This window comes from Peromyscus eremicus, chromosome 1, assembly GCF_949786415.1.
Source record: "Peromyscus eremicus chromosome 1, PerEre_H2_v1, whole genome shotgun sequence".
In the NCBI taxonomy this organism is placed as follows: domain Eukaryota; kingdom Metazoa; phylum Chordata; class Mammalia; order Rodentia; family Cricetidae; genus Peromyscus; species Peromyscus eremicus.
The window spans coordinates 138,089,883-138,102,291 of record NC_081416.1 but is presented as its reverse complement, the minus strand read 5'-3'; the positions used below and the strand labels follow the sequence as shown (position 1 = coordinate 138,102,291).

Here is a 12,409-nt window from a genome sequence, read left to right as displayed (position 1 = left end):
TTGGGACACCAACACAGACACATAATCTTTAACCTACAGACTGACCTGCCTATGGGATGTGTTGGAGTAAGGGTGGCCTAGAGATTGAAGGAGTGGCCAACCAAAAAATAGTCTTGCTTAAAACCCAGGCCAGGAGATTAATTTCACACCTGACACTGCCAAGAGTACCTCGAACCACAGGCAGGATGACCCAGAGACCAAAGATAGAACTAAGCAGAACTGGAAGAAAAAGAAATGTCAATGTAATCATTCCTAATGATATTCTGCTATACTCATAGATTGGTGCCTAGTCCAATTGTCATCAGAGAAGTGCCATACAGCAACTGATGGAAACATATGCAAATCCACAGCCAAGCATCAGGTGGAGCTTGGGGAATCCTTCAGAAGAGGGGAAGAAAAGATTGTAGGAGCCAGAGGGGTGAAGAACACCACAAGTAAATCCATAGAATCAACTAACCTGGGCTCATATTGGCTCACCAAGACTGAACCGACAACCAGGGAGCCTGCATGGGACTGATTAGGCACTCTGTATATATGTTACAGATGAGCAGCTTGGTCCTCTTGTGGGATTCCTAACAGGGGGAGCAGGGGCTGTCTCCTTTACTGGCTTTTGGGACCCTACACCTCATACTGGGTCACCTAGTTCAGCCTTAATATTTGGAGAGGTGCTTAATGTTACTGTAACTTGGTATGCTATGTTTTGTTGAAAATGATGAAAAACTAGTCCTGTCCTGAAATAGAAAAGGAGCAGGAGTGGACTGGTGGGTGGGAACAGTCTGGGGAGGTAGTGGGAGAAGAGGATACAGGGAAACCGTCTCTGGGTCATAAAAAAATGAATTTGTGTGGAATAGAGGAGTAAAAATGGCTGGTTGAAGAAGCAAACACCCTAACCAATCAAAATTATCATGCTGTGTCACATAACACTTCTTAGCCAAACTTACTATAATCTTCCCATTTTGTACAGTTATTTATATTTTATGAAATAGTAGATGTTTAGGGCATTCAAAATCATGTATTATTATTTAGTTTTAGTATTTTTCTTTTGTTTAGTTGATTTCATGGGACACAGTAGCAAAGACTGGCCTTTAATAATTAAATTATTGTAACTGATATTTGTGACTAATAATTTCATTTGTTCTATTATTTTGTTCTGTATATTTCAGTATTGAGAAGTAGGAAGATAGTTGAATTTCAGAAAAGAGCAGATACGAATATATATCAAGATTTCATAGATTGTTGTGGATATGACCAAATACTATTTTTTTTTTTACTGTGATAGCAAATTGATTTATTTAGTACTGTTTCCATTCCATATCATCAGGAGGGTTGATTTCAACTTTTCTTTTACCTACATCAGACCAGTTGGTACTCAAGACTGTACCACCAGACTCCATAAATGATTTGTTCATGGCCCGTTTCACTTCATCGGAACCATCTGAGTAGATCTGCTGAAATAACTTGTTTAAAGCTGCGTCACCCTCCAGCTTCTCATTCTTCTCTTCCTCTTTGATCTCACCAACCAGCTTATCCCAGTTCCTGGTATAATGAGATGATGATGGATACAGGTTCTTCACATCTGCTGTGAACTGTTTTGGTGTGGTCTCATCTCCTTGCCCCTCTAGCTTTTCCCATCTCACAGCCTCTGGCTTTTTCATTTTAATTTCAATCTTTGTTGAAAGTACTTTAAACGTGCTCTGCTCCGGCACTACAGGGTGAAGCAACCTCAGTTTCAAATTGTAATCTTCTCCAGAAGGGAGTTTCACCACAGCAGACAACTCTTTTTCTGAAAATTCCACATTTACATCATTCTTCTGAATATTCTTGATCATAAGTGTAATGATTACTTGAGATTCCATTTGATACCAATCATACTTGATTTTTGAGTGAGTTCTCTGAGATGTAGACACTTCAGATTCTGATCTATTCTGAGTCTCCTGGCATCTTTGAATCCAGATTGCAAAGTTTGCATCTGCACTATCTAATTTCTGTCCTTCTGCAAAAGTGTCTAAAGCAGAAGCATAGTCTTTTTCATGGTATTCACACATCCCTTTCCTCAGGAAAGCAGTAGGATTATTTGGATTGAGTTCAAGAGACTTCTTTACATCAGCAATACCATCACGATATTTCCCAAGAAGAATGTGACAATAAGCTCTCTGACAGTAATACTGTGCATCATCTGGATTCTGTTCCAAAGCCTTAGTCAGCTCCTCTAAAGCCGCCTGGGGGTCTTCGTCGATCAGAGCATCTGAGAAGCTCTGGAAAAACCGCTGGGACGTTGCAGGTCCTGCTGCAGCTGCCGCCATCCCTAAGAGCCACGAAAGCTTCGGCCCGAGCGTTTTCTCAAATACTATTTTTTAGTTTTCAATCACAAAAGGAAATGAGACTCCAAATAGAATCATTTTGTAATATTATTCATAGACTTCATCTTGTTAAAACAACTATCATTTAATATTTCCTATCTCAGTTAACTGCACTGTGGGCCATTTTGAATCTTACTTAATGAGGGAACATAGAGTCATATGGTACAATCTCTTAGATTTAGTTTCACTTTTTAAAATATCATTTAAAGTCCTGTATTTGAACATGAATCCTTTAAAAAAACATGTTCTTTTATTATTTTCAGCAGATCCTGTTTGTCCTAAAACTTGTGATCCAATACTTACAGCCCTACTGGCTGTAGGAATTGGCCAACATTCCCTAGAAAACAATGAATTCTACTGTCTGTTTTTGCATCATTTGGTTGTAATATGTATATGCCCCACATTTTGTGTATTTTCAACAAGAATCAAGAGTGTAAAGGTTGCTGTGTATGGAGAGATGGCTTGATAGTTAAGAGGATTTGTTTCTATTATAGAGGTCTTAGCTTTGGTTTTCAGCACTTAAGTACAGGTTTTCAGTGTATCAGCTCCAGAGGATCTGATGCCTCTTAAAAACTCTGTGTGACATTAGAGCTAACCCTGTTTGCAAAGGAGTGGTTGAGCCAGACCCTAACTTGTGAGCAAGGAAGAGCTTGTCCCATGAGGTGTTATGGGCAGGGAGGAGACTCCCCTCCACCCTCCAATCAATGCCTGAGGCAGATGGGGGAGCTATTCCCATTATTCATTTGTCATGTGATGATGTGGACCAGGGAGCAATTCCTCCACCCACACTCTACCCTATCCAACCCCTATCCCCCTACCCCACCACCTGCCCCCATCCCCTGCCTTACATGGAAGAGCTGGCCCTGAGGTCCTAAGATCAGGAGAGGCCTTCATCAGCTGAAGCACTCCAGAGCGAGGTCCCTACACCTCAACTGGGCAACACAGTAGAGCTGTTGCTGAAGGTGTAGGTGTGGGAGAACCTACCTTGAGAATGTGAAAGTAGGAAATCTGACTCCACCCCTTGCTCATCACTCCAAGGAGTGAACTAGTCAGGGCAATGCTGGAGAACTCACCTTGGTGGTGAAGACAAGAGAGAGCTGGCAGGCTGACCAACCCTCAACTATCCAAGGCCAGACCCAGGGTTAAGTGTTGGACAACCCTAACATGCATCCCTTCTGTGATCTACTGGAGCACAGGTGGTGGGGTCCAGTCTTACAGACCCAGGACTACAGAATCTCCATGACACAAGGTAGCAACAGAACGTCCAGGTAAGATCCCAGCGATAGCCCAGTTTGGTAGTGTAGCAAAGACCAGAGAACTGGAACCAAACCAATGATTGCGGCATATAAAGATGTATGGGTAAAGGGGTTTACTCCATGACTAACTGTGTCACCTTGTAGCTCCACCATGAGATTTTCTTTTTATCTTAAATTTTATTTTGTTTTATTTTTGGGAGGAGGTTGCAGGGCAGAAGGTGGATGTGAGGAGATGGGAGATGGGTGGGATTGGGGTGCAGATGTAAAAGGCAAAAAGAATAAATAAAAAAGAGTGGAAAAAAATGAACTGTGGCCAGGTGGTGGTGTGGCATGCCTTTAATCCCAGCACTGGAGAGGCAGAGCCAGGCAGATCTCTGTGAGTTCGAGGCTATCCTGGTCTACAGAGCTAGTTCCAGAAAAGGCATCAAAGCTACCTGTCTCAAAAAACCAAAAAAAAAAAAAAAACAAAACAAAAATAAGAACTCTGTGTTAACTAGGCACACACATAGTACACATACATACATGTAAACAACACACTCATATACATAAAATAAAATGAATAATTCTAAAATAAGTTTTGAGTGTCAATGTTATTCTAAAGTATGCACAATTTTGAGTATCATAAAGACTGAGAAAATAAATCACTTGTATCTTAATATATTACTCTCACTGGTAACAAAGTAATATAATTGGTTGAACTCAGTAATTATTTTTGTTTTGAATTTTTTAGTACTTAAAAATTTTAGTGTTTTGTTGCTTGAAGTTTTGGTTTAAAATGAAGGTACTCCCAAAATGGATTTCTTTGATAATATTAAAAATGAGTCTCTACTGATTTAAAAAACAATATTTTTATGAAGGTAGTGAATAAATTTGAATCTTGTAATACATGAAGAGTTTATCTGAGTAAAATAGGAGATCTTCTATGCCAGCATTCAGACGAGACAGACATTTAATGAGAGGCTATAATACCCCATTTGTAGATCAGAATTATTTTTATCATTTAAAAAAAGTATATAGGGTCATTTCAAAATATTTTTGATAATTAAAAATACCTCAATATAAATTAAAGAAACATGCTTAAAAAGTGATGTGTATTAGAAACATTGTCAGAGTAATACGTGGTGTTACTCAGACAACTCAGTTGTATTTGTAGTTGATGCTGAGTGTCATCACAACTATGCTCTCAGAAGGTGATAATAGAGTGAGAAATAAAAATAGAAATCTAAAGATCTTTCCTTTGATCTTGTGAGTCCTAAGAGAAGATGGATAGAAGCACCTGAGGAAGTCAAATACTATATATATATATATGTAATTTACTATTGAAAATAACCTTTCATCCAATATCTCCTGAGAAGAATTTTCTCCTCTTAAAGTCCTATTTGATTTTCCCCAAATGCCTGCCCAATTAATGTCATACCCTTTCTTTTTTTCTATTCTTGAAACAAAAATCAAATGAATATTTAAAACAGAATAAGAACCACAAATACAGAGTCCATTAAAAACACAAAATCAAACACCATAATGCACAAGCAAACGACCAGCAAAACCAAAAAATCTGACGCAAATCAATAGCAGACAAAAATCTACAGAAATATATTGATTTTACTTTGTGTTTTCCATCCACTGCTAGGCATGGTTTGTAGCCTTAAATGTGGTTAAAATACCCAGTGAAATGCCAATGAGAAGCGGGAAGAGTTCTTGCTTAGCATGCACAAAATCCTGGGTGGTATGTTAACACTGCATAAACAGGAGTGATGCACACCTCTAATGCAAGCACTCAAGTGGTGGAAGCACAGGGATCAGGAATACGAGATCATTTTTGGTACAACATAATTTCCAGGCCATCTTGTGACATATAACTCTTTTAAAAAAAAAGAAAGAAAAAAGAGAAAGAAAGGAAGAAAAATAAAACAAAATATTTAACAGACTTAAAATCAATTTCAGCTGAGTGTGGTGGCAAAAATTTTTAATCCTCAGCACCAGAGAGGCAGAATCAGGTGGATCTCCATGAGTTTGAGGCCAGACGGGCCCACAGAGAGAGGTGCAACACAAGGAAACCCTGCTTGAAAAACCAAACTGCCCAACCAAATAAAATCAATGTTGATATATCAGTCAAAAGACTTATTTTCATATTGTATGCACACACAGCAACAATATTTCACAAACATCAAATTATTTAATTTTAAAATTATACCTTTTTGGTTACGTGTGCATTAACATACACACACATACACACACACATAGGGAGAGAGAGAGAGAGAGAGAGAGAGAGAGAGAGAGAGAGAGAGAGAGAGAGAGAGAGAGAGAGATGGAGACATTTTATGTTTCATGTGTGGAGGTCAAAGGGCTAATTAAAATAGACATTTCTCTCCTTCCATCACATGGATCCCAGGTATTAAATTCAAGTTGACTAAGTTAGCAGCAAGAACTTATACTAGCTGACTCATCTTTCATGGACTTCAACACTGACTTTTTTTAAAATAAATAATTATTTTTTTGTAAAAAAATGCATTTTAAATATTTCTTAGTTCATGCAATAAATACCTTTTTTCATTCCTATCCTCCCAATCATCCCACACAACCCTCCATTCTCTCCATTAAATTAATGAAATCTTTTTTCCCTTTACAAGTTACTGTATGTATATGTTTACACATACATATATTTATACACATACTTATTCCTATATATAACCTGTGCAGTCTGTATAATGTTACTTGTAGGTATATCTTCATGGATGAACATTTGGCGTTGCACAATGAATTGATGTGCTTTTCCTGGGAAGATCACTGCTCCTACTCCCAGGAATCCATAGTTGCCTATCCAGTTTGGAACTTCCAGTGCTATCATCCTTGTTCAACACTTTTTTTAAGTCATGCAATATATTTTGATGTTATTCTTATCCTCCACAAAAACTTCTAGGTCCTCATCATCTCCCTACCCACCTAATTTCACCTTTCTCTCCCTCTTTCCAGAGTAGAAAAGAAAAAATTACTGATATTTGAAACAATATAAATAAATCTAAAATGTATAGAATAATACTCATTGAGAATGTAGTGTGGAAAATTCAAGCATAAATTATTGCACACAGCAATTCATGCAACAAAATTGGAGCATGAACAGTGACTGATATCAAAGATAAGTGGTTCCATGGCCTCTATATGGGGAATCAAGCATGCAAGCAGTGCTGATATAATTGAGGATGGCATGTCCATGGGACAATTTCTGATAGCTGCCCACCCCCAAGTGCCATGAGATGACTTGCCTTTTTGCTATATTGGTGAGAGTATGTTCCTTCTCATGGGTGTCATGGCGTGCCATTATGTTTAAGACAACTGAGAATGGAATGTTCTTAGGGACAATCCCAGTGTGGATATCTGTGTATACATGATATTCAAAGCCATGGCTACATAAAAAATAGGGTCTCCCTTGTTAATGTGGAGATATCCTTAAAATTATTGATGAACTAAACTTTATATCACCATCCATAAAAGCAGTGCATATTGATTATAATTATATTCAAGTTGTGGAACCTGTTGAGTGGCCTTTTTCTTGGACAGTAAGATTTCTAGATGTGCTGAGTTGTCTGTACAGAAATACTTTGCTCTGCAAGAGATGAGTTACTGTGAGGAAAAGACATGAATATGCATTCATCCTGTGATTTGGCAAAAGCATTTAAAAATGAAGGATGGGATGCGGTGTTGACTTACCTGTTTCTGTTTTTGTTTTTGAACAGGGTTTTACTATGTAGTCCTGTCTGAGTGAGGACACTGTGTAGATATGCAGTTCAAGCTGGCCTCAAATGAAGATAGATCTACCTGCTTGTCTCTTTGAATCCTGGGAATAAAAGCATGTATGTGACCACAATGGGTCATTTTTAATAATTTAAGTATACATGGAAAAGAAAATAACATTCTAATTTTACTAAAGATCATATTCTTGGAGCCAAAGACTTGCAACCCATACAAAGAATCATAGAGTGAAGAGGGATACAGTGAGTTAGAAACGATAAAATATTTTACTCAGGTTTAACTGTTAATATACAGAAAGGGAAATATATGATTCATTACACAGCCAGAGACCCTAATGATGGCCCAATAGAGGAAAGTATAATAATTAGTGAACATTCTGCATCACAGTTGCTCATATTGCCCAAATTTTGTTTTGATATTGTTTTTATTGTTGTTTTGAGACAGGAAATCATTATATATATCTGGCTGGTCTGTAATTTGCAATGCAGACCAGGGTGGCCTAAAAGTCAAGGAGAACAATTGGTCTGATTGGGAATCAATCTCCCCCAAGATCCAGCTATACCACTCTTGGGCATATACCCAAGGAATGCCCAATCATACCACAAGGGCACTTGCTCACCTATGTTCATATCAGCATTGTTTGTAATAGCCAGAACCTGGAAACAGCCTAGATGCCCTTCAACTGAAGAATGGATAAATAAAATGTGGTACATATACACAATGGAATACTACTCAGCAGAGAAAAACAATGACATCATGAGGTTTGCAGGCAAATGGATGGATCTAGAAAAATCATCCTGAGTGTGGTAAACCAGACTCAGAAAGACAAACATGGTATGTACTCACTCATAGGAGGATACTAGATGTGGAACAAGGATGACTGGACTGCTACTCACAACACCAGGGAGGCTACCTGGAAAACAGGACCCCAAGAAAGACACAGGGATGGCCCAATGATGGAGAAATGGAAGAGATCTACACAAACAGCCTGGACGTGAATGGGGGTAATGAAGGACAAGGGTCAAGGGAAAGAGAGCTTGGGAGAGCAGGAGATCCCAGCTGGATCAAGAACAGAGAGGAACAACAAGGAATAGGAGACCATGATAAATGAAGACCACATGAGAATAGGAAAAAGCAAAGTGCTAGAGAGGCCCACAGAAATCCACAAAGATACCCCCACAATAGACTGCTGACAATGGTCCAGAGACAGCCCGAACTGACCTACTCTGGTGATAGGATGGCCAAATACCCTAATTGTCATGCTAGAAACCCCATCCAATTACTGAGGGAACTGGATGCAGAGATCCATGGTTAGGCCCTGATTGGAGCTCTGGGAGTCCAATTGGCAAGAAAGAGGAGGGTTAATATGAGAGAGAATTGTTGAGACCAAGGTTGGATAAAGCACAGGGACAAATAGCCAAACGAATGGAAACACATGAACTATGAACCAATGGCTGAGGGGCTCCCGACTGGATCAGGCCCTCTGAATGGGTGAGACAGTTGATTGGCTTGATCTGTTTGGGAGGCATCCAGGCAGTAGAACCGGGTCCTGTGCTCATTGCATGAGTCGGCTGTTTGAAACCTGGGGCCTACGCTTGGCTCAACCTGGGAGGAGGGGAATGGACCTGCCTGGACTGAGTCTACCAGGTTGATCTCAAACCTGGGGGAGTTTTTGCCCTCGAAGAGATGGGAATGGGGGGTGTACTGGGAGGAAGAGGAGGATACCGGGAGTGGGGAGAACAAGGGAATCCGTGGCTGATATGTAGAATTAAATTATATTGTAAAATAAAATAAAATTAAATTTAAAAAGAAGTCACGGAGATCATTTGGTCTGGTTTAAGGCTTCTGGCCTCTAGCCCATCATCATCAATGTACCCACCTCACCAAAACTCCTCTTGGATAAGCTGTTGCACAGTGCCATGGATACCCTATGGCTATCATTCTGCAGGACCAGTCACTTCACATGCTCCATCAGGTCATAGATGAGGTAGATGTTAGGATGGGCCAACCCAAGGCCTGGGATGTGGATGAGGTAGATATTAGGGTGGGACAACCCAAGGCCTGGGTAGACCCGGCTCTCACCTACCCATGGTGAAGGGAGGAAACACAACTCCTGAGTGTTGGGGCCAGCTTTCCCATGACAGGTGGGGCCAACTATTCTTCTGTAGAGCCCAGTCAAGGACAGGCCAAGATATCTCAGGGTCAATGAATAATGGGGCTGTCTCAGCAGAGCCCTCAGATTTCAACACCCATAAATCCTATGAGCCCTTGTAGTAATTTGGCCCATGGATATCAACACAGACTCCAATTACAGCATGAACATGGACCCAGACATGGAGAGGTGGGAAAGAACTTGGAGGAGTAGAAGGAAGGAAAATTGTTATCATGATGTATTATACTTAAAAAGAGTCAATTATCTTTAAAAGGAAATAAATACAAAGACCATTTTGAAATGAAAAAAAAATACAATTACAAAAAATACCCCAAACCTCCAACGAACAAACAAAAAAGGTACATATCCCTGTGGATTTCTCTGTCAGAGGGTGCCTAAAGACAAATTCTCTATACCATTTGTATATCTTATAAACATAAAATAGACATATCAAAACTAAGTATTTCTCAAAGCATCAGTCTATTGTCATATCAACAAAACATTTCCAAAAAATGAATATACCAATAAATTAAAAAAAATACATAAAGACACTGAAGCATGTTCCCAATGTTCAAACTAGATCACCTGAAAGATCATGGAAAAAAATATTATTTTGCACCACTGTAGACTGTAGCTCTGTATGCAAAAGACACTCTTCCTTTCCTCTCACTGGCCATTCTGCTGACATCCCTACTCTTCACTTGTGATCCTCAAGTGTAACACACAGACAGACATACAGACTGGCACACACACCTCAATTCACTCTGTCCACCACTCTAATTTACAGTAACTTTGGAAAAGCCTTTCCTTTATTATAACTATCCTATCATCAGAAATCATACTTACTTGATCCTTCTAACCATTCAGAAACTTGCAGTTGGGAACCATCACAGTCTGTGGTGTTGCCAATCTGCTGTTAATGTGTATATTAACTCTCAAGTATTTCATCCCTTCACATCCTTCATGGCATGGCAGACACCAAATTTAATTCCTCTTCAGAATGCTGACTTTGTGAAACATCCCTGTACCAGAACAAATATTTATTTCTTTTTTTTCAATAACCCATATTCCCATATCGCAACAATCCACAACACTGCGTGGGCTTTGAAGTGTTAATGTTCACCCTGGAAGAGTACAGAGATAAAGTGACAGGACAGATTGAGGGAACAAGAGGAGGGGCACTGTGCGGCCAGGACAATACACAGTAGAACAAAGGAAGGATGGTCTTGATCTGATAGCTTTCTGATCTGATTCTTCATAGCCAAAGACTATAGATCTATGTAACAATGTTAAATCCATGCAGATTTGCAATAATTAGTGTGCAAAAATGATGTCTATGAAACACACAACAGGGCCCAGAGGGAGCTGACCTTGGTTGCTGCATTTTCCTGCTGATCATTCCTCAGGTGGATGTGACAGGCATCTTTGGCTCCCTCTCCTCTGAGCAGGACCTGCTGCTGCACTGACTTGACCATCACATTCCCAACCCCCAGCCTGTGCTAGTGAGCCAGCAGCTCCCTGCAATCATGCATGTGTGCATGTTTGCCAGGCTGCAGGGTCTCAATAATATTTTCTGAACCTAATGACATGAGACAGGCACCCATGAGCTTTAACCTTTTCTTGTGCTAGTTGGAAAATGAGGGTCTTCATAAACACCTGTATAAATTGATCAGGATCAAATTCAAGATGTTTTTGTGGGCAATATGGACTACATAATCTTAATTTATATCCCACTTTAGATCTGCTTAGGAAAGGCTGCTTAGGAAAAATGTAACCCAAACTAGAGAAGGTACAAAATGCTAGATACTTGAAGCACTGGCATGAGAAATCACTAACAATTAAAAGTTGCTATATTTAAAGCATTCTGCATTAATCAGGTTTAACTTTTTTCTTTTATTATTTTTAAGGCTTTAAGTTGTTCAGGTAAAGTGAAATCCTTACCATGGACATAATAATTGTTGTTTTCATGAAAGTGTTTGGTTACCATTCAATGATGAAATTTCTTTACTCACTTTTTTAAATAATCCTTGCTGTGATGTAGATTTTATGTTAATTATTTATTTTTTGAGACAGTCTCACTGGTTAGAGCTTGCTGGTCTGGGGATGCAATTTGTAGACCAGGCTGGGGTTATATGCTAAGAGATCTACTAGCTTCTGCCTCTTGAGGGCTGAAAGTAAAGGCTTGTGCTATGAGAATTAGCTCGATTTTGTTATTTTTAATTATGTATGTGTTCTGTCTCTGTCTGTCTGTCTGTCTGTCTCTCTCTCTCTGTGTGTGTGTGTGTGTGTGTGTGTGTGTGTGTGTGTGTGTGATGTAAACACAAATGTAGAGGTGTTAATGGAGTGCAGTGACTCTGTATGCTCCCAGAGCTGGAGTTATTATGAGGTTCCTGACATGGGGCTGGGAACTGGACTCTAGCTCTCTTGCAGAGTATTATTTGCTTTTAACAGCTGAATCATCTCTTCAGTGCTCCTATTCACTTTTATGACTTGGTAAGTCAGATTCCTTCTGAAAATGCAAACAAACAAATGAACAAAATTTAGATAAATATGTATGCATTCCATTTTTTAAATCACTGTAACATGATATTGAGGTAATATTGATCATGAGGTAATTAATACATGATCAAAGACTACATGGAAAAAAGAAATTCATAGGGAAATATTGAATGACCTTTGAAATTGGAAAACCTGAACTGTGCACTATTAAATAATGAAAGGGAAAGATCGGCAAAAATAAAAATGTGTTTTTGAAAGGAAATTTTTATTTTCCTTTTTATATATTTATTTTTCAAATTTTTTTTTAAATTTTATATTTTCATATTTTTTAAGTTTTATATTTTTCAGTAAAGTTGGCTACTCCAAATAGACATAAGGTACTCCTTTGGAAG

At 39.0% G+C, this 12,409-nt stretch overlaps 1 protein-coding gene across 1 annotated transcript; it reads right to left on the bottom strand.

The window, feature by feature from the left end:
* Positions 1-1,258: 1,258 nt before the first annotated feature.
* Positions 1,259-2,335, bottom strand: LOC131902329 (protein SGT1 homolog). The gene has a single exon (XM_059253335.1). It carries the CDS (start codon positions 2,301-2,303, stop codon positions 1,293-1,295), a length of 1,011 nt encoding a protein of 336 aa, XP_059109318.1. The 5' UTR covers positions 2,304-2,335; the 3' UTR covers positions 1,259-1,292.
* Positions 2,336-12,409: the final 10,074 nt, after the last annotated feature.

Excerpts from the sequence above, each read along its gene's own strand:
- LOC131902329 (XM_059253335.1), bottom strand. The coding sequence starts at position 2,303 with ATGGCGGCAGCTGCAGCAGGACCTGCAACGTCCCAGCGGTTTTTCCAG.